General features: G+C 44.8%; 1 protein-coding gene across 2 annotated transcripts in view; it reads left to right on the top strand.

The window, feature by feature from the left end:
* Positions 1 to 907: 907 nt before the first annotated feature.
* Positions 908 to 25,459, top strand: part of LOC130110520 (cAMP-specific 3',5'-cyclic phosphodiesterase 4D-like) — a 119,642-nt gene continuing 95,090 nt past the window's right edge. Inside the window, exon 1 of one of the 2 annotated variants that reach the window (XM_056277646.1) lies at positions 908 to 1,036. In XM_056277646.1, coding sequence (XP_056133621.1) covers positions 918 to 1,036 — 119 coding nt within the window. In that variant the 5' untranslated portion in view covers positions 908 to 917. Of the gene's footprint in view, positions 1,037 to 15,877; positions 15,941 to 25,459 lie in introns of those variants that run through there. The other variant, XM_056277649.1, reaches the window with a different exon arrangement.

The raw sequence follows: 25,459 nt of genomic DNA, 5'->3' as shown, positions 1-25,459 counted from the left end.
AGTATTTTTCCCCTCACCCGTCAGCCCCACTATGATGGTAGTACTCACTTAAGATAACAGTGAGAGTCTCAGACATTTTCACTGCTCCTTTCATCTTTTATCTCAAGCTTGACTCTCTTTATAGAGACTTGGAGTGGGGCCCTGTTGACTATCATGTAATGAAGATGTCAACCTGGCTCCAGCTTCTCAGCGCAGCAGTGCTGGCATGTGTCTACACAAGCAGAGCTGTAATTCACTGGCTAATGTTTGTGCACTGCTGGACTCAGGAAGGAAATGGGTAGTGCACTGATTGCTTAGTGGTCCCCTCTTGTTTGAGGAGAAGTTGCTCAGCCATGGCACGAGCTAGCTCTTCTGTAATTCAGCCTGGCCATATTTAGGCAAGGGGCGGGGGACTGTGTGTGTGTGTGTGTGTGCAGGGCTTAGTGCTATGTAAACAGGGCTTAATGTGGGGTGGGGTGGGGTGGGGGCTTGCACTCTCTGAGCTTGTGTCTGTGTCCATCAACAGCATCAGTGGATGGACAACTCTGTAATGCATGTTGAAGAAGATTCTGAGGCTGGACTTGGGAGTTTTTAAGAAGACTTTGATTGCACAAGTATTTATGTGACAGCAAGGTGGAACCATAGTGAAAGAGATGTTTTAAATTTTTCATGAGTTCCTTTTAGAGATTTTTTGCAAGCAACACCTCTTTGAGTTTGAGCACCTGTGCTGTCGGTTTAAACTGGGAGAACTGTGCAAGAGGTCAATGCTTTCAAGCAGAGCTGCAGGGTTGGAGATACCCAAACAAGGCAGTATGAATGAGGCACCCTGGGATGACACGGAGGAGAGGATTACCTCCCCAGTCCCCATTTACAGCAGAGCCCAGCCTATCAAACTGAAACAGCGGTCTATTGTCGGCTCTCCCTGCGGCTCACCCAGGATGTCCCCGCGAGACTCCCCTCGAAATTCACCACCCCATTCCCCTCTACTCTTCCGCAAGCTCCTTGTGAACCGCAACGTTACCGTGCAGAGACGCTTCACCTTGGCACACACACCCAGGTATCGTTCCTTAAATTTCAGAGGATACAAGCCAAACCATGGCCAAATGGTTCTCAGTTCAGTGCGACACATAGCACTGCTTGTTTTCTGTTTTGTCAGGTAGTTATCATGCGTTGTTGAGATTTACTACCAATCATAAGGCCTTGACTCACCATTGTGACTTATACACTCAGGTAGGATGGTGTTCTTTGGACACTGGCAGGTTTATACACTGGTATATCTTCATAAATAAGGCAATATTTGGTCTGCTTCAATCCTGCAATACTCTGCACTCGCAGGATACTTTTATGCTTTCTGTCCCGAATGTCTGGACAGAGACTGGAGAAAGGGCATTTGTAAATTCTGCAACTTCTGCTCTAATCATGTTACAAAAGTATTTAAAACTTAATGAATTAATCTTGTTAATTGCTTTTAAATCCAAAAAGGAAAAAATGGACGCAGAATCGTTGGGATGCAAATGTTTTTAAGAATTATCTTGTATATTGCACGTTTATTGTGATTGTCATTTTTAAATTGTGTTTATAACTAAATGTGTTATAAACACAATTTAAATTTGTGACTTCCTGCATTTTCCAGGACTCCATTTAAAAAGAAAATTTCGAGCTCAATGGGACCATCCTTGTAAATAAATAAATAGTTGATTGTTCATTCGTTGTATCAGGTCTTAAAACACGTTGATCAGACGGCAGGAAAAACTGAATAGCTGGCAGAATAAAACGCATTAGAACCACTGATTTACAGCTTAAGAGCACTGCGACAAGTTTTTTAAGAAGGTTGGCTGATGCTTAAATTTTGCCAGAGAAAAAGATTGTGGGGCATTTCAAAATCTGTTGGATGGTTAAAATGAAAGGTCAGCATCTTAAATACAAATAATGCTCCTTTCAGATCATGCTGTATTCCCACTCAATTTGAGCTTGTGCCATGCACTTCAAGTCAAGTTTGGGATGTCATAGGGGGGTCTTTTCTTTCTTCGTTCTCTTGTGGTCTTACAGAAACTGCTTTTTCACGTCATCAAATTATGTGTCACAAGTTTTCTTATGCAAACAAAGCCCTCTGGTTTGAAGCGAAGGTAACTGGAAAATCATGGGGTTAATGATTCTGTTGACGTCTGGGCCTGTGTCCTCTCAATGGAGCTGTTTGTTCTCATGATGAAAGAGAGGCTCATGTCTTATGCCTAAGGTGTTTCTGGCAAGAGAGTTGCAGGTCAAACCTGTTGAGTACGTTAAGAAAGGATCGGCAATAGTTGGACAGCTTGTATCTATCTGGCTGTGTCCCTCAGGCTGTTGCACTACACAGAAAAAAGGCGTAGGTACACCTCTCTGCAAGAAACACATCATGAACTCTTTAGACAAATCCTGCTTCTTGTTCCTCATGACTGCAGGTGGTCAGCATGTGTTCTGGTAAAATTGAACAGATGGAGTTGATTAGAATTATCCAAAAGGCTACACATGAATTGAAATATTCACAGATAAAAACCCCATGATGCAATGTGGTACGGGGGGACTATGGGTCAACCCAGCACTGTTGGATAACCACAGATTAGCGGAGGGACTTCTTGAGCTGTTTGCTCGTTTTCAAAATAAAAGATCCCAATACCATGTTTTCCAAAAATAGTTGTTCTTTTGGCATAGTGATGTCGTAAAAGGATTTTCCATAGACATAATGATGACCCCCAGAGTCATCTGAGGAAACGAGAAGAAAAGTACAGGCAAAGGCAAAATGTTGCTGTTGTCTAAAGCTCTTGTTTGTCAGCCTGAACTGTAAAATGAAAGGTGAAAGTGTAGGTGATTGTGTATACATAATTGTTTGTTAAGTGTCTGTAATACCTTTACTTTGGGATAAAACATTTTTTTCTTATAAGGATTTCCAACTGTTCAGAATCGCCTTTATTGGCCAAGTATGTTTGCACATCCAAGGAATTTGACTCTGGTTTAGTGGCTCTCAGTGCACGTACACAGAATAACAACACAGCAATCTTCAGGAATGTATGCAAGAAATGACTTTAAACTGGTGAAAGTGTTTCTGTGAACTGTAAACAGGATATAAATGATGCAAAGAATAAAAGAGTGCATAGAGTGCTGAAATAAATATAAACAGTAAAAAAAAGATGTTACCTTATATACATATGTGTTTTGGGTTTTTTTGGGGGTTTTTTTTTTGTATGTACAGTGTACATACAGCCTGTTCAGATATACAGTAGTGAATGAAATATATTGCACATTTGTAGGAGAAGGGGAGAAGTTGGAACATTTGTGTCCTAGGTATGAGGGGTCTGCAGTGATTTTCCCTGCTGGTTTCCTGACTGTAGGTGCACATATGCTGAATGGTGGGCAGGTCGGCATCAATAATCTTATCTGCAGCTCTGACCGTCCGTTGTAGTCTGTTTCTGTTCTGTTTGGTGGCCAATCAGACAGGATGGAAGTGCAGAGAACAGACTCGATGACTGCAGTGTAAAACTGGATCATCAGCTTCTGAGGCAGGTTGTATTTCCTGAGCTGGTGTAGTAAATACATCCTCTGCTGGGCCTTTTTGATGACTGTGTTGATGTGGGACTCTTGCTTCAGGTCCTGGGAGGTTGTAGAACCCAGAAACAGGAAGGAATCCACAGCTGACACAGTGCTGTTGAGTATGGTGATGGGGGGCAGTGATGGGGGGCTCCGCCTGATGTCCGCTGTCATTTCCACAGTTTTGAGTGTGTTCAGCTCCAGGTAGTTGTGACCACACCAGAGGGTCAGCTGTTTGACCTCCCATCTGTATGCAGACTCATCTCCGTCTTGAATGAGGCCAATGACTGTAGTGTCATCTGCAAATTTCAGGATTTCAACAGACGGGTCTCCTGAGGTGCAGTCGTTGGTGTAAAGGGAGTAGAACAGTGGGGAGAGCCCACATCCCTGTGGGGTGCCAGTACTGACTGTCTGGGTACTGGATGTGATTTTCCTCAGCCTCACCTGCTGCTTCCTGTCTGTCAGGAAGTTTGCAATTCATTGACAGGTGGAGGCAGGCACAGTGAGCTGGGTGAGTTTGGTTAGTAGGACTCTGGGATGACTGTGTTGAAATACAACAGACGTGTCAGCAAAGCCCATTGGATTATCAAAGACCCCAGTCATGGGCGTCTGGGTAGCTTAGCGGTCTATTCCATTACCTACCAACATAGGGATTGGTTCGAATTCCCGTGTTACCTCCAACTTGGTCAGGCGTCCCTACAGACACAATTGGCCATGTCTGCAGGTGGGAAGCCAGATGTGGGTACGTGTCCTGGTTGCTACACTAGCGCCTCCTCTGGTCGGTCAGGGCGCCTGTTCGGGGGAGGAGGGGGAATAGTGTGATCTTCCCACGTACTATGTCCCCCTGGCAAAACTCCTCACTGTCAGGTGAAAAGAAGCGGCTGGCGACTCCACATGTATCGGAGGAGGCATGTGGTTGTCTGCAGCCCTCCCCAGATCGGCAGAGGGGGTGGAGCAGTGACCTGGACGGCTTGGAAGAGTTGGGTAATTGGCCGGATGCAATTTGGAGAAAAAAGGGGGGGAGAAGACCCCAGTCCCCCCAACTATGGACTGTTTCAGCTGCTACCATCAGGCAAGCGGTACCACAGCCTCAAAGCGTGGACCAGTAGGCTCCAGAACAGCTTTTTCCACCAAACAACCAGGCTTTTGAGCGAAGAACAATAAAGACACTAAGCCTCTTGCCGGACTGACTGGTACTGACCTATGGTCTTCAAGATTTGCTATTGCTGCTCCTGTTAGGGGTCACCACAGCGGATTATCAGTCTACGCTTGCTTGCTGGTTGTCCATCGTATTCGATGATGACCATCTTCTCCTATTTGTGAGTCCTTTGGTGGCTGAATAGTCCGATCCTGGATGCACGGTTGTGGTTGCAGACCGGGCATGTAAAAGTGATGCTGGGGGGGGAGGCAGGGGTAGCTTTGCGAGCATGCCTCTTCGCATGCTTTGCTACACGATTTTGTTTGTGCTGGTTTGCCATATACTTCACTCCCTGTGAGACGTGAGAGCTCCAGACGGTGTGGCAGGATGCAAGTTCCTCCAAAGAAGAGAGGTTGATCTGGCATCTTTTCAGTGTGGTCTTCATTTGGTCTTTGAACTGCTTCTTCTGCCCACCAGCAGTGCGTTGACCAAGGCATAGTTGGCCGTAGAGGACTTTACGTGGGAGTCGTTGGCTGGGCATGCGAATGACATGCCCAAGCCACCTGAGTTGATGGTGGTTTAGGGTAGACTCCATGCTGCAACTGCTTGCCCATTCCAACACCTCTGTGTGTGGCACTCTGTCCTCCCAAGTAATGCTGAAGATCCTCTGGAGACATCTCACATGGAAGGCCTCCAGGCTTCTGAGATGCTGGCTGTAGATGGTTAATGCCTCACAGCCGTAGAGTACTGTGGAGATGCACACTGCTCTGTAAACAAGCACTTTGGTGTGGAGACTGAGGTTGCTGTTCTGGAAAACCTTTCTCCTTAGACAACCAAAAGATGTTGAGGCTTGTTTGAGGCAGTGCTGGATTTCATCATCTATTGTGCAGGTGTCAGGTAGTATGCTTCCCAGATATTTGAAGGCAGGAACAGTGGCCAGCTGTTGCCCTTCTGCTGGGAAGGTTGTTGGGTGGCTTGGGAGGCTGGCACTCATCTGACAGATTACCTCTGTCTTTAGGTGTTGATGATCAGTTCAGTCAACTGCATACAGGAGTTTTGTACTGTCAACTGTCAACTGCCAACTGCCGACAGAGTGTTTTGTAGGGCTTCTGGTGGGAGTATTTCGACCGCGTAGTGGAATGGCCCGGCAGGTGCAGTTTCCTGCCGAGGCACAGTGTTGAGTGGGCAATTTTTGGGCCACCTTTTCTAGGCTGTTCCCCAAATGGGGTGAGCAGTGCAGTCCCTAAATAGGGCTGCTCAGATGCACAGGGGTCTGCTGGAAACAGCTGCCACTCAATCCCAGCTGCTAACGACTGTTGCCCTGTGCCGCTGGCATGCAGAGTTCCAACTAAGAACTCCCAGCTCATTCAGACCTGCTCCTGTCACTGGATACTCCATCGCCGCCAGACTTTGTGAGGTTGAGGACTCAGGAAACAGAAGAAGATATCTGCGCAGAGATGGTTTTTAAAGTGGCATGGGGGGGTGTGCTTCTCCCAACTTGATTGTAGAGGAGATGGTCCTGATGACAAGGGGGGGACCCTTAGACGACCGGCACCTCCTCACAACTACAGGTGGCAGCTGGAAATCCAGTTTTTTGGAAACTGCCTCAAAGCATGTCACCACAGCTTGCTTTTCTGTTGGGGTAAGCTCTCTTAGCCTTATGTCTTCCCAAACTCACCCACAAGGCAACAGGGCAGTGGTTGACAGGTGCAAGGGCATGTCCACCAGGGTGGGCCTGCACACCATATCTCTGGGGCCCACTGCTGCTCTGAGATCCGAGATCCCCTGCCAAGTTAGCCTGGGGCTGCAAGACCCCAGTTACCATGTGTGGCTGTGGGGAGGCCTCGCAGGAGTCTTGGTGAAGTAGAGGCTGTGTACTGGCAAGAGAAGGCTTACACGCTAGGATGCTCCCCTGTTTGCCACAAGGGCTAGCCAGCAGCAGCGAGCTAAAGGCAGGAGGGTTGCAAGCAGGTTGGAACAACACATGCACCTTCCCTCCAACTACTCGCTGCTGCACTTGACGCATCACACACCCCTTTGGGCAGCCACACACCCTGTGGGGCCACACACACATTTATTAAGGCTGAGCCAACAAACAGGCAACACCTTACATACGCCACACACTATTTGTTATTATTACTGCTTTTTTGCTTTCTTGTTTCGTTGTTATTTTATTGCTATTGTTGCTGCAGTGTTGAGGAGCTGAAACACAAGAATTTTTCTCTCTTGTACTAGTATAATGAGATGTAACAATAAAGGATCTTGAATCTTGAATGCTGAGCTGAAATCCACAAACAGGATCCTTGCATATGTCCCTGGGGAGTGGAGGTATTGCAGTATGTAGTGCAGTCTCATGTTAACGGCATCATCCACTGACCTGTTTGCCTGGTAGGCAAACTGCAAGGGGTCCTGCAGGGGGCCTGTGATATCCTTCAGGTGGGTCAACAACAGTCTCTTGAAGGATTTCATGACCACAGACTCAGGATGATGGGCCTGATAGTGGAGGGTTTGAAGTGTGTGTGTGTGTGTGGGGGGGGGGGGTTCACACAGCTCCCAGTGATCTGTTGAAGATTTGTGTGGAAGATGGGGGCCAGCTGGTCTGCACAGACTTTCATGTTCTGATGCTATATACACACTGTAATTATAAATCAAAGTAACACGTTTCACCGTTTCTGCTTTTGTCGTGGAAGTTGCCTGCAAACACTCATGAAATAACATACAAAACACTGATGGGTTGAGGATAAAAAAATGTATACAAATGTATTGCAAAGGAAGTTGTCTCTCAAAGGAGAGAAGAGCTCTGTGTCTTTGTAGCATTCAGCAAAACATAGTCTTACATGAGTAGCCCCATGGAGACAATTAACCTATAGAAACACAGGCAAACAGAAACTCAAGACTTAAGGCCCCTCGAAGACTCCCCCATATGATACATCTCTTGACAAATCCCCTGACATCTCATAACACAATCTCCTTTAAGGTATATTTGGCCAACATAGCAACACAGGCAAAAAGAAACAAATATGCAGTGAATAAATAATAACTCTTAGTATTTCATGTTGGTTTACTTTCACACTTTACAGGATGTTAATGGTGGAAAATAATGACAATTTCCAGAGAACCAGTCAACCATTGGCTCCAGGTTACCCTCAGCCTTTGTTGGTCATTGTCATATTGACTTCTTTAATGTGGGGAGAACTATTTTAAGAGGCTGTATGCTGTCCCTGACAGTCACATAGTTTAGCAAGAACAGGACTCAGACCATCTTTTTGTATGAACATCTCATAATTAACATTTGGATTAGAATGCCGTCTGCTGATCCTGATCTCTGGAAACAGGCTGTATGGTGATATGGAAGCCACTATGTGAAATGGTATATGAACAGTCTGTTTCTGTACACAATTTTTCAATTTTTTTTAATTTCATTACTTGGAGTAAGTAAGTTATATGTTCCTCAGTCAATATCTAATCATCTTCATCTAGAACAAATGTTCTAGTTTTTTGTCAACCAGGGTCTTAAATGATCTTCTGTCCTTTAAAAAGTGCATTGTTTGTATAGTTTATTGTGTTGCATCTGACATTTACAATGTTGCACTTAGTGGTTCTGTTTTATTTGCAGTTCAATAGGTCAAGAATTTGACTAACATAATCAGCCATAACTAGGATTGGGGGTTCTGTCCCTCAAAAAAAAAATTCAGGGGGCAGCTGAGAACCGCCACCGCAGCTGGGACACAAACCCAGGTTTCCTGCACCACAGCCAACTACATTAACCAGTCGACTAAAGGGTCCGATCCCTTAGGCAAGGGCTTGCGAGTCTACTCATCCGTGGTCGTTACACTACCCCCTCTCCTTTGGGAAGCGCATCCCCGCGCTTCAGCATACCAACTCCCTCATGCCTCTGTGCACGTGCTTCCAACAGCCTCACGGTCTCACCATCCCACTTCTGACACCAATGTAGAACTGTGAGAAATGTCCTTCGTTCCACTCTGTTACTCTCCTCTGGCAGGCTGGACGATGCCTCACTTCGCACATTCTTCTACAAAGCTATGGCTATCGTAAACAGTTGACCACTCACTGTGGACAACCTGAATGATCCTAACAGCCTTGAACCCCTCAACTCAAATCATCTGCTCACCATGAACTCTGTCAGAGCCTTACCACCACCTGGCAAATTCGTCAGGGAAGACATGTATGTGCGTAAGGGGTGGCGACATGTTTAATATTTAGTAGAACAGTTTTGGAATCGATGGAGAAAAGAATATCTGTCTAACGTTGCTACCAGTTAGCACTGCCACACTATAAGGAGAAATCTTCAAACAGGTGATATAGTCATTGGGAAAGCTGATGATCTGCCTAGGTATGAATGGCGGCTGGCCAGAGTTGTAGAGACTACCACAGATAAAGATGGACTTATGAGAAGAGTCAAGATATGTCTCGGAGACTGGAAACTGGGAAGAGAAGGACAGCATCTCAGCAAGCTATCCATTATGGAGTGCCTGGTTCAGAAACTGATTGTGTTGCTTGAGGCTGTGTAACTACCCTCCACAATCATATCCTTTGGCATACAGATTTTGACATATTGCCATTATGCTTAGAGACTAGTAGTTAATAGTATTTAGCATGATTTAGAGAGTGTGTCTGTTTTTGAAAAGTCCCCTCATAGCACATGTTCATCGGGGGCTCATGTAGAGAGAGAAACTGAAAAGCCCTCAGCTTGGCTGCCATAGCAAGGAGCAGAATACTAAGTGTTTGTCAGCAGGAAGCAAAGTATTAAACACAAGTACACGAAAGCCTGCTCTGCTATCACTGGCTCCACTTTTAATGTCACACATGATAAAGTGAGTGTCTGGCTCTGCTGGGTGGTTGTGCATCATCAGGTTCGCATTAGATAAACGCTGGAGACAGTTTGGAAAACTATGTAAAGAGTTCTGTTGCAAAACAGTATCTTGTCTCTACGCAAATCATTACCTGAGCTTCAGTTGTCTGTAAATTAAGGCATGGATGGGTCTAGTGTGCTTTTGAAAACTATGATAATCTGTTTAAAAAGTTGTGTTTTCAGTCACTTTTTAACTGATTAAACAAATTTTTATTTTCAACTGATGAAAAAGCCATTTTTGATGGAATCTTGCTGCCTGGAGCCTCATGGAGATGGTGGCTCTGGTGATGGGCGTTTGGTCGCAGAGATTCACTGATATCCCCCCCCCTCCCCAGGCCTTCGATTCAGATTATTCACACCAAGGGGAAATTTGCGCTGCAGGCATGACATCTGTAAAGTCAGCATCAACCCCTCCACACAAAATACTTAAAATGACTTAGGGTAAAACTTTTTTTTTTTTTTTAAATCTAAGCCCAATTTTGCTATCATTGGGTTTCAAAACTGAGCCATGGATAGCAGATTTATTTATTGATTCAGTATTGAGCAAGGTCTTGTCAGCCAACTGCTGCAAAGCAAGTTGCAATGTAATCCTCTGGGGCCATAGTGCTCCTTAAATAGTATCCACTAAAAGAGCTGATTTTGGGCACCAATAAGCTCAGAATATATTGAGATGAGTTTAAAGAGCCTTAGCCATGATATCAATCATGGAATTATATAGATATCAATCCATTTCTAACCGTGAGCAGAAGTCTCACTCTGTATTCCTGCAAGGAGTGAGTTGTTGTAGGAAGACAACAGCGGAAGCGTGACAGAGAGGAGTGCAAAAAAGATAAAGTGAAAAAGTCCATTACTTTGCTAACTGACTACTTGTATTTTCCTTTAAAATTGAAAGGTGTTTTCAGATGCCTCTCAAACGTTTTGAGCCTGGTGCCAAAAAGAGCTCTTTAAGTGAATATGTTTTGGGCAGAGCTGTTGCCCTGAAGGATTACATTGCAACTTGGTTTGCAGCAATCAGGTAATGCTAGCTTGCCCAATACTGAATCAATCAAAAGAATTCTGCTACCCATCACTCGGGTTGACTCCCAATGGTAGGAAAATAGGGCTTGGGTTAAAAAATAACAGTTTTCTTTTACGGTACAATATCAAAAATACTAATAGCACTGTCTTTCAAAAACAAAGCCTCCCCCTCTTCTAGTTGCTCAGTGTAACTAGTAGAGGAGGGCTTTGTTTGAAAGATATTAGATATTTGTTTGACACTATTTATCATCCCAAGGAAGTTTTCAACTACAAGGCCAGCATAGAAAACTGGCCTTTGCACATGACTGTGGACAACATGCAACAAATTTGTAGCCCTAGAGGAGTCCCAGATAAATCCTCAGTAAGGTCAGCCTTTAGTGCCCCTTTTGTGGACGAATGGCATACTTGGTAGCAGATACCATGTAAATTTACCTTAAAAAGTTAAACACCATTGATAGGAACTACAATAGCTGTGCTCTCTTCAAAATGGGTTCAACAAAAATGTGTGAAAATGAGAGTAGTTTGTTTTCATTCCCTGCTCATCAAATTTAGATAGTTACAATGTTAGAATTCAGTTTAACAGGTTGATCTGGGCCAATATCTGTCAAAATAGTTTGTCTTTTGGAAGTTAATTTTGTAAGTGGCAAGACTGTTGCCAGTGGGGTGGGTTCAGATGGAGGGACAGACACAGGTTAGGTGGTTTAACACAGGTTGTTTATTTATCAGAGTCTTTGTCTCTCTTTTACCGCATGGGCTGCCTCCTCTTTTCCTTCACAGCGGATTTCAGGCATCCCCCTCTCGATTTGCTGTGTTCGCCTCTGTGTTCGTCAGTCAGCGTCCGACCAGGACCCAGCCTCACTGCAGAACATAAAGAGCAGTTTGTTATTTGGCGCACCTGGGGCTGATCATTAACCAGCGTCACTATCGTGCGTCGGCTCTCCTGCGATCCACTCCCCCTCTCCCTCCGCCTGCAGCCGAGGCCAAACCACACCCCACTACCGCAGAATCCCTTCAAGTATTCTATCTGCCCGCTGCTGTCTCTCGCTCAGAATGTCTATTCTCAGAATTTCAGGGCATAATCTGAGATTTTACAGTCTCTGTTTCTCTCTCTCTCTCTCTCTCTCTCTCTCTCTCTCTCTCTCTCTCTCTCTCTCTCTCTCTCTCTCTCTCTCACACACACACATCAGCAGATATGATGCGTACATCCATCTAGCTAGCTAGCTAACTATCTAGCTATCTTCACTACACAAAAATGAAGTGTTAGACTTGCTTAAAAATGTTAGATCAAGTGGTTCCATGCAAATGTGTTAAGTAACGTGTAAGCAGTCTAAGATTTATTAATATATAGCTCAAGGAATTAGACTTTACTTAACACTGTTGCACGGAACCACTTGACATGACATTTTTAAGTCCAGCGTTTTATTTTTCTGAGTCAGTCTGTCCATCCGTCCATCCATTTGCCCATCTGCCCTGAATCACAATTTAGTCCCAGAGGGCTCCCCACTCACATTACATTCTATGCAATGTAAAACACCCCCTAGGGAACCCCCCTTCCAAAGTAAATTTGTATGAGGGAGAGTGCCACAGAACATTGTCAGGGGAAAAGATGGGAGAAGCCTCAGGGAGAGCATCAGAGGAGGCACCCCTCCTCCAGGATGGAGAGGTGGGAAACGGGCCGAGCGGGGAACCTGCTGCAACAACCAGCCAATGAGGCTCAGTGGTTGATTTGTAAACAATTATTTGAGGATGTGGTGGGGACTGGTGAGGACAACCGTTTGGTTTAAAAAAGCACACACACAATTTACCTTTTAAATTGAAGCTGTAGACCTACATATTTTTAACTATGAAACATTTCTCTTTCACCGTATATTTAAAACTTAGTTGAGGGTAAAAAACACAATGCTCTCATAGGTTGGCTTTGATCAGACTTCCCTTTTCTTTGTAACTGTTTTTCATAATTCTATGCTCATGATCATTTTAAATGTTAAGAATTAGTTATTCATATTACAATATTAATTGACTACAGTGTCTACAGAATGTTATTATATACCATAGACTTCATGAACAAGTCTAAAAACTGGAGCTGCATGTGTAACGAGGGAATGAGGTAATTTAAATGCTCTATCACTATAATAACAGAATGCCACTGAAAGAGCACAACAATTGGCATTAAACTTTAAAAGGAAACGACAGCTACTGATATCTTTTTACGCACCAACGTTCCTTGACTAAAACACATAGCCCCATAAACCCAAAGGGGATGGATGGCAGTTGTACAAAGGGTTAGTGTTTGTTAATTTGTTTAACAGGAGGATGCCATCCCCTTCATCCCAACCCAATTACACAAGTAATAGCAAAGAAAAGCAGAATACATAGAATTAATCTATCAAGTCATTACAGTTTATCATAATAACTTGTATTATAGCTTACCATAGTCTGTCTCTTTCTTTTCCTGTCTGTCTGTCCATATGGTATGGCTACTATGGCTCCACAGTTCTCATGCATACTCATGCCTTTCACCAGCGTCATCCTCTGCCGTGATTACTGCCCCAGGCTCAGTCAGTGTCTTGAATATTTAAGCCCTCCCATGTTGACATCGACAGCTTCTGTGTCTGCCACCCGCGGAGCCCACTACCCTCCACTGTGTCCAAAAGCCCAGTCAGTCAAAGTGGATGGAAGGGACCTGTTCGGGTGTTGCTTTATGCCCCAGTGAGCCCACCAGCCAGACGGCAATCTCGCTGTTTTTCCCTCTCACTCCGTCTCCCTCACCCTCTCGACTGTTTTGCTCTGCCATTTCATTGCATTTCTGATTTAATCACATCTATAGATGGACCCACCTGTCTTAATGCAGCGACCATGATAATTTAGTTCTTCATATTGTTCATAATGTGGAAGTTACACTTTAGGAGTGCCTATATGGTCTTTTGTATCTCAGTGGGTAGATTATGACACTAACTCAGTCATTTTCCACTTCCACTGAGACCATTTATAATTAAATGTATGACACATGGTACTGTAATGTAATCATCTTTAGATAAATGCATCTATTGCATGGCTCATGTTATACACCATGTTTCAACTAAACAAAGTGAATCTATGAAGCACTTTTTTGTGTTTGTTGCACTCAAATTACATCTAGGTTAGTGGCTGTGTTGGGTCTTGCTGTTTTTATGCTGCTATTGGCCCTCTTGCTATAGGCTTAAAAATTTCTACCAAACACCGCCAAGCTAGTGAGGTTTAAATACACGCTTTCCTCAAATGTAGCATGATCTCTCAATTATAGACAATGTAAAAAAATTAAAAACAAAAAAAAAGGAAAAAAAGTCATGACTGCATCAAGGAAGTTCTTAGTGGATACCTGTCTTTTATATGCTCAAATATTCTGACAAGTCACCTCCAAAAGATAGTACTGTACTGCATGAACATGATTAAAACATGTAAATCTGACCACAGGGAATAACACAAGGAAGTTTTAAATGGGTCAAGATCCTATTTCCATTGTGGGAACAAATAAAGCACAAATTCATCAAATAGGTCACAGATCTCCTCAAACCATACAGTGACCCACTTTTAACAGTTCTGTACACACTTGGGGAGATTTTACTTCCTCTTTCTCCCCAGTGAAGGTGAAAGGTGAGCCCTGGATGCTGATGGTGACTGTCAGATGGGGAATGAGTCTCACCTCACAATCTATGGGTTGAAGCCGCCAAGATGCTGAAGCGTTGTTAAATGTTGAGATTTAGTTGCTGACTTTTCACACATAATCCGTTGATGATCATAGCTGAACTGTGAAATTTAACTGGTTTCCCAACTGTGCAACTACTTGTCTTGATGTAGCAGACTTCCTGATATTTGCCTTCTGTCTTGGCATCAGATGCTATCATTTTGTGCGGGCATTTCCTGCAACCTGGTTGAATTTCTAAATGAACATTTGGCAAGTTTACCAACTGCCAACCCTCATGGTATATTCTATCTTGATATCTGTTTGTGGTGTGTTTTTACGCGCCGGGGTTGCAATGAGGTGCATCGAAATTACCCCCTCCCCATCCCCCTTGTCACCCAACCCACCAGTGAGGCTGGCAATACACCCTCTGTTATTATTTAGCTGCAGGGACAGCAGATGGAGGGTGCCGGGTCAGGAGGCTCCCTCAAACTCACGTGTCAATGAGGGCTGAGCCAAGCTAGTACAGGCAAGCACAAAAGCAACCACCAGTCATGCAAGGAAGTCAAACCTCCCTGTGACGAGTCTGGACAAACCACAAGATATGCTGTCGCTCATTAAGAGCCGAGAGAATTTTCTGTGTAAGTCAGAGGTCCTATTTTCTGAGTATTACATTTTGCTGCCTCTACTTTGATAGGGCGTTGGATTTCTGAGAATATCGCTTTGAAGGACGCGTCTGCTTCTGTGCTGAAACCATCTTTGATGAGTTACTTCCATCCTAGCAGCAGATGATACCACTATCTGAAGGCAACCCTTCTCCACGATGACTCTATAAGACTTGAGTCCTCCTCAGCTTCAACAACTGCATCTCTTGGGACTAAACCAGCTCCCACACTGCTGGGGGAAGGTCAGTGTCTTATGACACTGTACTAAACTGTTCCCCTCTCTCACGATAACAGCGTCTGACATACTGGAGTTCCTCTTTTTCTACCGACACAGTGAGTGACTGACAGAGTGACAGTGAACAGTCATAAAGCCGATGTTTAAGACTTTTACTTCAAGACAGTCTTTCCAAATTTTCCAGTCTCTTATCATTTGCTGTATAACGTTTGTGTTGGACACCAATGGGGATCCTTCCCGGAATAGTTTAAAGATGTTCAATAACAGCAACCCTGCCAACAAACCTGTGAGAGGTAACTGTGGAGAAATTCTGACACATTTTTTGTAAGTTTTCAGGCTTTGCAGTTGTCATTCGTTCTCCTGCCTTCTGGAACGACTGATTAAATGCTGTGTCTGTGGCTTTGTTGTGACTTGTCTGGGCCTTCAAAAGAACTCTGAAACACTCTTTTACAGTTTTTCCTGTTTGGGATTTGTCAGATCACTCTTCTATCTGCTAGCATCACTTCTTATTTTCACCCCTTAGCAAAGCTCGTACGTTGGACGATCAGGCAAACTTTCCTGTACACTGGCTGTCCCCTCTGGGGATAAGCACATGGAGTGGACACTGATGCAGCAGGGAGTCTGGAGAGGGAGGAAGACTTGCTAATTTTCCGTCCTTGGTGTTGACGCATACAGTAGATCCTTATACCAGAGCCTGGTGGTGAGTCTTGTGTGATTAAGAAGCTGAAAGGAAGATGAACAAAGACTCCCGACTAGTAAGGAAAGGAGCACCCTCTGGCTTCGGATATGGTCGCAGACACTCGTGTTTGGGGTATGTTCAATATCTGAACCTTGTTTTGGGGGTTTTATGTCCTGTATATTATTATTATTATTCTTGGTAACAAATATAACAAACCTCTTAAGGCCAATTAAGGACTTTTTGTGGCATTTCATATAAGTAGCCTATCCTACATCTGCTGATTAAACGACACATTGTGTTGTAGAAATACAACTGAGTGCTAGATAAGGCCTGGGAGAAGTTAGAGTATGATGTAGGAGGATCTCTTTCTACCTGACCTACAAACCAAACAGCCACAAAGGGTTTAACTTTGGTAGTTTTCATGCGCACAGACAGGTAATAGCACTCACAATTTAGAGGAAAAAGAAAATACACCATGCAGTCTGCACAGAGAATGGTATGGCTTCATGTACTGAAATGTGCGGTGAATTTCCAAATGTCCCTGACAGCAAAGCTTGGCGTATGGGGAGACCCATGTTTGCGATAAGGTTGGTTGTCAGCTGTTTGACACACACCTTCTGTGAGGAAGCAAGTCTGTTTGTGGCTGTTTCATCCAACACACTTCCTGTTTTTGCCCGAAATCTCCAAGTGACATTTTTTAAAGGCCCAGTATTGTGTTTTATTGCCTTGCTGTGGGCTGAACAGATTGAGAGAGCTGATGTATCAATGGGGAAATGTGAGAATACAGTTCTATAAACAGATCTGCAAACTAGTTGTGTTAGTCTAATTATGTTAGTCAAGAAGCAGTGTATGACAAATTTCATGTTTACAGTCTAGACACACAGCAGAGACAATGCTGTGTGTGAATTATGCATTTTGTGTTTGTATGTGTGTGTCTGTTTAAGTCTGTGGGAGTCAAAGGGAAAGGATGAGAGAGGGATCAATAGCCCTGCTAATGACAAAATGAGAGGGGTTACATGAGGGGCCACACTATCCCTCTCTGTGTGTGTGTGTGTGTGTGTGTGTGTGTGTGTGTGTGTGTGTGTGTGTGAATGCATATGTGAATTTTTGCATGCATAATGTGGGTGCCTGTGTGTATGATGATGTACGGTGTTCAAGTATACATGCTTATGCATAGTATGTGAGCCTGTTTTTGTGTGTGCGTGTGTTTATTTGTGAGTGGGCTTCACTGTTTGCTTTTTGTGCTCATGTAAGCTCTCCACATATGTGTGTATGTGCGCATGCGTGCGTGCATGCATGTTTCATTTATTTTGCATGTGTGTTTGGATGTATTTGTGTTTTTTTGTGTGTATGTGTGTGCATACTTGTGTGTGTATATATATATATATATATATATATACCTGTTTTTTGTGTGTGTGAGAGAGACAGTGTGTGCATGTGTGTGCTTGCCCATGTGTTGGTGTCCGTCTTTTTCCTTCAGTGCCAGAGGGGCATGGTGGGGATGGGTGGCACCACCCAGCGTTAACCTCTACTGCGGAGCAGCTAGATGAGGTCACCAGTGACTCAGCCTCTAAAGCCTAGCTTCCAGCAGGACCGCAGAGACGGGCCTTCCCGCCACATTATAAAAGGGCATTCAAGTTCACGTGTAGAGACAGCAGTCGTTCAACCACACCATGTACGTGTTGTTTTGTGAATGTCTCTTCTTGTGTGTATTAGCGTGGTCTGTATAATCTACTCTTTGTTACTGAGTCAAGTTTAGATAGCCAGCAGTATGTCATTTCATTTTCCTTGAAAGGTGGGACCAATTAACACATGACAAACCCTCCTCCTTGTTGTGGCTCTTTAGAGCAGAAATTCCAAATTTCTTTTTTACTTTTCAATATGGTCAAATATTTTTTGTGCTGCAAAGCTGATTGCAGAAATACAGCCCTTTTTATTTTTTTGTTCTATTAAGCACGTTGCTGTTGTGCAATTTAAACCAGCTGCTAGATAGTTTCCAGATGTGTGCTGATGTCATTTAGTGTCACAGGAGCATATTCTAAGCTGAAAGACTGGCGAACTGTTGAGTGGTGTGATCATTTCTCCCCCCACATCCCAAAGTGGCACAACCTTCTGATTCAGTGCTTGTTAGATGGAGGGGCTTTAAGGAAAACTTAAGTGAGAGTTGGGTGGTAAAGTTCTATGTAGTCACAAAGTCTTGGTATTAGTCATTCTTCACCATTTCTGAAAGAGAGGGGATCCAGTCTGTTGAATGGTTTATAATTAGTCTACCATGGATCAAATTCTGAACAGTAGTTGTAGGTGGAGATCTTGTGTTTGGATTGAACCTTACTGATCCAACCATCAACTGAGTCTGACCAAGTCAGCTTCGTTATCAAACCCTGAAACATCTCAAAAAATTTGGTTTCTTTGCTTCGGAGCCACGAGTACTTTGCTGACTCATTTCAGTCCCCTGGTGCCTCGCTATCAGTCACCAATCTTCATCTCAGCCAATCATGACCTCTTCATCTTCAACGCTCCGACCACAGGTGACTCCAAAGAGAGAAGGAACGAGACAATAACAGAGCAGACCCCCCCCCCCAATACCCCCTCCCGCCTCCCGCCTCCCCGCAGCCCAGAATAGCTCCATAGGCCTGCAAGCTCAGCTGCACAGGACACGTGCCCCATGAGCCCGGCCTGAATGTTATCTACATGGAGAGCTATCCCCCCCCCCCCACACACACACATAGCCACCACTACCCTTTACTCCATTCCCCCTGCACCCTACTACTATCCCCCATCAAAAAACCCTATTGATTGTTCCATTGAGAGTTGCTAGAGGGTATTTTAGGGAATGTTTTTTCATTGGCTGTTTGTTTTGTACCAGCTGTAGAAAAAAATCTTTCAAAACTATTCAGGGTTGAACAAATTGTGCTGTTCGAGCTAAAATGGAAATGACATGAAATTGAGAGAACAACTTTTTTGGTTAGTTTTAAGTTCAGTAGTGAGCCCCACCACCCCTTTAAATCTTCTCTATCTCTTTTTTCTCTCTCCACGCATGCGTTTGTGTGGGGGAGTTTTCTGTTGGTAAGGCTGGTATTCGTGGTCTATGGCATGGTGAATTCTGGGTCGAGAGTGACCTCTCCTGGACAAACCCCGTCAGCTCAGTTTTCTTGGGTTCAGTTGACAGCGTCCTTAACAGCGAACAAGACAAAACAGGTAGGAGCAACTCACCATGGCAACGGTTTGAGGTACCTTTGAAAGAACCTCGAGGGTTTTTCTCACGTAAAAAAAAGAAAAGAAAAAGAAACGTAGATGGCAGACCTAAGTGGCTCACATTATCTAATGGAAAAACTGAAACTAGTTTCTCTGACAAATATTCTAGTGCGTCATTTCATTTTCCTTGTGGCTTTCAAACCGCCAAAAATAGTGAGTTTAAATTGTAATGTGCTGAAGAATGAGCTGCAGCAATCTTTTCCTTTAACAGTTGTTCTGTAACACCCGATTCCCACAGACGTCCTGCCCACACAGCCAAAAGTGGATACCCTGGTCTCAGACACTCCTTAACAGTAACCCAGCAACCTCTCATCTTATTGGCTGAACCGTAGCACAGCTCCACAGGGATGTGGTCATTGCTAGATTATATTCAGTCAGAGGTTGGTCAGAGGCAACAAACCATTACTACCAGCTCACAGGTTTGATCCCAAAACAACTGGTGTTCATCCTGGGTTATTGATGATCCAGCCAAACCAGGCTTGTGTTAAATGTACTTCCTCTCCCCGACACAAATACGTGCAGAATCACGTGTGTGAAATTAAATACATGTGCACAGTGGTAGCCAAAAATGAAGTCCTAATTTCTGCATCTATCTTCCACTAGAACTGCAACCAAGCTATTATTATGGCTATTGGTACTATAGATAAACATAACAATAATATGTTAATGCTATGCTAATGATAATAACTGGCCTTTGAATATGTCATCATTTTGTAGTTCTGTGGCGATAACTCAACTCACAAACTCATGGACAAATAATAAAGCTCATGCCACATTTTATTTATCAGTCTATTCATTGTGGTGTCTGTGAATGTTCTCATTCATCCAGGTCATGGTTATCCAAAGGAATTGAATCGAGTGCAACTGGACTTGGTATATTCATTGTGGTTGATCTTGTTACTTCGGAAAACAAGACCTGGTGTTGCCTATTAAAGTAACAGCTAAATCAAAGTGAGCTTTAAGTGGATGTATGGCAATGTTGAAGGTGTGTGTTATGGTTTGTAGTGTTCACCACTATAAAGAGCACACTTACAGAACTTACAACCGAATGTCATCTTTATTCTCGGCTGTTGTTGGCCACAGCCATGGTGTACAGACTGCCATTATCTCAACAACACACTGGTCATTTCCCCCCCAAATGAACAACAACGAAACCAATAAGTAAGCAGCAGGTCAGCCCCCCGCTCCACCAACCACAGGCCTACACACTGACCGACATAACATGCATCCCCATGATTAGCAGAGAGCAGGGGGATGATAGACGGACTCCTCTAATCAGTGCTCCCAAAAGTAAGTTCCTTGCCCTCAAGGGGTAGTCTCCTCTCGAGATTCCCTGATAAACTAAGTACATCATTTACATTTTTTTTCTTTGAACCAGGAAGAGTTCAAAGTATTACCGGGCACGGCCAACTGGGAGGAGACCCCGGGGTAGACCCAGAACTTGCTGGAGGGACTACATGTCCAATCTGGCCTGGGAATGCCTTGGGATCCCCCAGGAGGAGCTGGAGGGCGTTCCTGGGGAGAGGGACGTCTGGAGTGCCCTACTTAGCTTGCTGCCACCGCGGCCCGACCCCGGAAAAGTGGCTGAAGATGAGATGAACTAGGAAGAGCCGGGTAGACTACCATCACTTCCGGTGAGCCCAAGGTGCATTCTTGTCCTCTCTACAAACTTAGGGACTCACTACTATTTCTCAAACAAACTCTCTGAAGTGACTTGGAGGCTTTCTCTGCCTTTGTGGACGCACCGTCTGGGGGGGGGGGGGACTCAGGCACTGGAAGAGGGGCAGAGAAAGAGGAGGTGGGTGACTCAGTCATTTGGTGGGTGGCTGCCGCCCTGTGAGTCCGAGGACCAGGGCTGGGTTGCCAGGGAGAAAGATGAGAAGGCTGGGGACACAGTCCCTGGAGCCCCCTGCATTGCCACAGGGAAGATGGCAGGGGAGCAGGCCATGAGGGGAAAGGCTGGGGGGGAGTACCGGCACCCCCAATGCATGTGGGGAAGACCCCCCTCTGAAAGGGCCCAATCTGTCTCTACAAAGTGCCACTTTCCTCCCCTTGGACGGCAGCTGCACCCTGTAAACGACCTCCCCCAACCTTTCTAGTACTCTTCAAGACCCTACCCACTGGCCGTTGAGCTTAGGGCACTGGCCTTTCTTCCACTGAGTGTTGTAGACCCAGACCAGCTCCCTAGCCAGAAAGTGCCTCTCTTGTGTATTCACATCATAGCTCCATTTTTGCCTCACACCATCTCTCTGCTGCAGCTCCTGGGCAAAAATGTGGGCTGACCCGAGGCAGTCCTGAAGCCTCCTGGTGTACTCAGGACCTGGAGAAGGATCTGGGAGATCTGGTGGCCAACCAAAAGCCAACTCTGCTGGGATGCGGAGCTCACTCTCCAGCATGAGAAAGGCAGTCATACAGGATGTGGTCTCCTGAACAGCAGAGTGACATGCCATGAGCACAAAGTGTAGATGGTCATCCCAGTCCTGCTGGTGCTGCGAAGTGAGGATGGCCAGCTACTGGCCCAAGGTGTGATGGAATTTTTCCACCAAGCCATCACTCTGGGGCTGCAAGGGGGTGGTGCGGGTCTTGTGTATGGCCAGATGCTCGCACATGGAGGCAAACACCCGGGACTCAAAATTCCTCCCCTGGTCACTGTGTATGCCATACACGGTGACCAGGGGAGGAATTTTGAGTATGGTCTCTGGCACTCCAAAATGGCTGAACATGCCCTCCACCAGGGCATCTATGATTGTCTCTGCCTCCTGGTCTGAGAGGGTGTATGCCTCTGGCCATTTTGTGAAATAGTTTACCACTCCATTTCTCCTCCCTGTCATTGATGGCGCTCCGTCGGTTGTTATTCCAGCAAACCTCTTCCATGGCAAACCCGCATCCACAATGGCATCACACAGCTGGCGGAATATCTCCTGAGAGATTGTCTGGCCATGCATTGGAATCACTGTGAGCAACTCCTCCATCACTTCAAAACTGTCGTCAACACCACAGACATAGATTGCGAGCTGCGCAGTGTCAATGATGTCTGTGCTCTCATCAAGAGCGACTGAGTATGCACAGAAACGTTTGGCTTTCTCACGCAGTTGATCATATACAGTGCTGCTTGAAAGTTTGTGAACCCTCCAGACATGGTCACTGTTTTTGTAAAAAACATTAAAATAAGCTTATTACACATACATCCAAATCCCAATTTGTAAAGCACACCTTCCAAATAATGGACACACACACAAAAAGAGATATATTTTCATTATTTAATTCAACAAAGGTGGTTTATTTCACAAAAACTGAAAATTTAACATGTGCAAAAGTATGTGAACCCTTGTATTAGTAGCTTGTGGCTCCTCCTTTTGCAGCCATTACTTCAACCAAACGTCTTCTGTAACCACTAACCAGTCTCTCGCATCTGCTTATGGGGATTTTTGCCCACTCTTCCTTGCAGAACTCAGCCAGTTGAGAGAGGTTGGAGGGACATCTGGTATGTACCAACTTCTTCAGGTCTCGCCACAACATTTCAATTGGATTAAGGTCCGGACTTTGACTGGGCCTATCCAGAGTACGAATCCTCTTTCTCTGAAGCCATTCCTTTGTAGTTTTGCTGGAATGCTTTGGGTCATTGTCTTGTTGCATAATCCATTTTCGTCCCAGCATCAACTCCCTGACTGATGGCAGGAGATTCTGGTCAAGAATTTGTTGATATGCCGGAGAATTCATGGTTCCTTGGATAATATGGAGTCGTCCAGGTCCAGAAGCAGAAAAGCAGCCCCAGACCTTCACATTTCCACCACCATGCTTCACTGTTGGGAGGAGGTTCTTTTCTTCATATGCAGCGTTGGCTTTTCTCCAAACATGTTGGTTTTGATTGTGACCAAATAATTCTATTTTGGACCCATCTGTCCAGAGAATGGACTTCCAGAAGGCCTCTGGTTTGTCCAAGTGCTCTCTGGCAAAGTTGAAACGGGCAGCTTTGTTCTTTTTTGAGAGCAGAGTCTTCCTTCTAGCAACCATCCCATGAATGTCATGGCTATTCAATTTTCGTCTGATTGTAGACGCATGCACATTTGTCCCAGATGCTACCAGAGAGGTCTGCAACTCTCTAGAGGTGATGTGTGGGTTGGCCTTTACCTGATTTATTATTTTTCTGGTGCTTCTGGGTGATAGTTTTGATGGGCATTCACTTTTAGGCAGAGTTGCTGTCATGTTGAAGGCCCTCCATTTGTAAATTAATTGTCTTACAGTGGATGGATGGAGCTGGAATCTTTTGGAGATGGTCTTATAGCCCTCCCCAGACTGATGAGCTGTCACTACCCTCTTCTTCATGTCCTCGGATATCTCCTTTGCTCTCGGCATTGTTGATTTGTATGGGACCACAGTGGTTTGGTTGGTTTCCTCTCTCTTTTAATTAGTGCAGGCCAAACCCTTTCCCAAGGATGTCTCATTTCATTGGTCTGCTTAACTGATTAATTAAGCACCCAAATGTGTTTCAGCCGAGTCTGTTACCTGCTTGACTTAACCAATGCAGCTGGGGGTTCACTTACTTTTGCACATACACTAATTCCATGTTTCATGTAGTTTTTGGGCTACTTAAACAAGTCCCACTAAACAAGTACATGCAACTGATAAACATATATCTGGCATTTCATACATAAAAACTGGTGATGATAGAATAAGAAAATCATGGTAAAACAACAGAAAAATCTAAACTGCTCAAGGGGTTCACATACTTTCAAGCAGCACTGTATGTTACCTGACAGGTCAGAAATGCGCTCTGCCACTGTGTTGGCTGAAAGGCTGATGTTGCTAAACTGACCCTTCTTTTCCGCACAGACCATACTTGCAGCCTGTAACATGCACGTTTTAACAAACTCCCCTTCTTTGAATGGCTTTCCCGACTTAGCAATCATCTCACTCACCACGTAGCTAGCTTCGACTGCTGCATCATTATCTTTGCTAGCTTTCTTGAAGAAATCTTGTCGCTTCAGTAAACATGTTTTAAGATTGGCGACCCGTTTCTCTCTCTCATCTCCCTGGTATTTTGTATACTCATCATCAGCATGTCTAGTCGAGTAATGACGTCTGATGTTGTATTCCTTGTGCACCGTAACTTTCTCGGTGCATATAAGACACGTCGGGCTGCCTCTGTGCTCAACAAAAAAATATGCCGCCCGTCTCCCACTTTTCTTGAAATTGTCTGTGCTCGTCACCAACTTTTCTCTTCACGGCGGGTTTTGAGAAAGACATAACTGGGGCTTGCTGACAGGATATATTTTCCTTCCACTTGGTGTCGCTCCGGAATCAAGTTTCAACCAAGTTTCAACCGTCGCCAATTCGCGCTGCCCATTATGGTGCGTTCAAGTTGTGCTCGGAAGTCGGACTTTCTGAGCTCCTAGTTGGACATTTCAACTGGAAGTCTGAAGTCCGAGTCGTTCCAATTAACAACTTCCAACGTATCGGGAACGCACCATGACTTGACAACAAACGCGACACCGGAAGCTGTCATGAGCCTGCGCTATGGTAGCTCATAAGTGAAAAATAAAAGCCCAGGGCAAGCGCGGGCCGCACCAACACTAAACTTTGATGTCAAGTAGGGGGCCACAAAATTAACGTCCAGCGGGAGACCTATGGCCTAAGCACTTATTTGGCCACTGAAGCGATGTTATCTATTTGCCTACTCTTTACCCTCATGGTGGGAAATAGTATGTTGTCTAATACAACTTCTCTCATAACGTCCCCATTACCTTCCACCACATCACCGCTATCTGTAACAGATATGTCCGTTTTTAACATGTTCAATATCCCACAACGTAACCAAAACATCGACACTTCCGTTGCATTGTGGGTAATATGTAAATGAATTTGGAGCAGGAACGCTCTAGTAGAATTCGCCACACTATTTTCGTTCAATTTGGGCAGTACGGTACACGGGAATTTTCTTACAGTGACAGAGGCTTCATGTCATCTTTCTGTTTAACCTTTTTTGAGCAACATGCGGTCTGTGGAATCAGTGGTGTACTGGCAATCGGGCATACCGGGACAAATCCCGATGGGCCGCCGAATCGTGGGCTGATGGACCGTCAACAAATCCATGACAGGCCCTGTGTGTCTTTCAGTCGGGTGCGCATGAGAGCGTGCTACATGCAGGTTCCGGGACTGTGCTCACTAGCCAATCACAACCCATCCATCCATCCATCCATCCATCCATCCATTTGAAACGCTTATCCTGCTCTCAGGGTCGCGGGGATGCTGGAGCCTATTCCAGCAGTCATTGGGGGGCAGGCGGGGAGAGAGTTAGCTAATGCTCGTTAACATTCTAGACGCAAAAATAGCGCGCAGCAGAGAGATGGCCAACGAAAGCCAAGGACAAGAAAATGTCAAAAAGTAAAGGGAGCC

Source organism: Lampris incognitus, chromosome 3 (genome assembly GCF_029633865.1).
Source record: "Lampris incognitus isolate fLamInc1 chromosome 3, fLamInc1.hap2, whole genome shotgun sequence".
NCBI lineage: Eukaryota > Metazoa > Chordata > Actinopteri > Lampriformes > Lampridae > Lampris > Lampris incognitus.
This window is presented reverse-complemented; position numbering and strand designations above follow the sequence as displayed.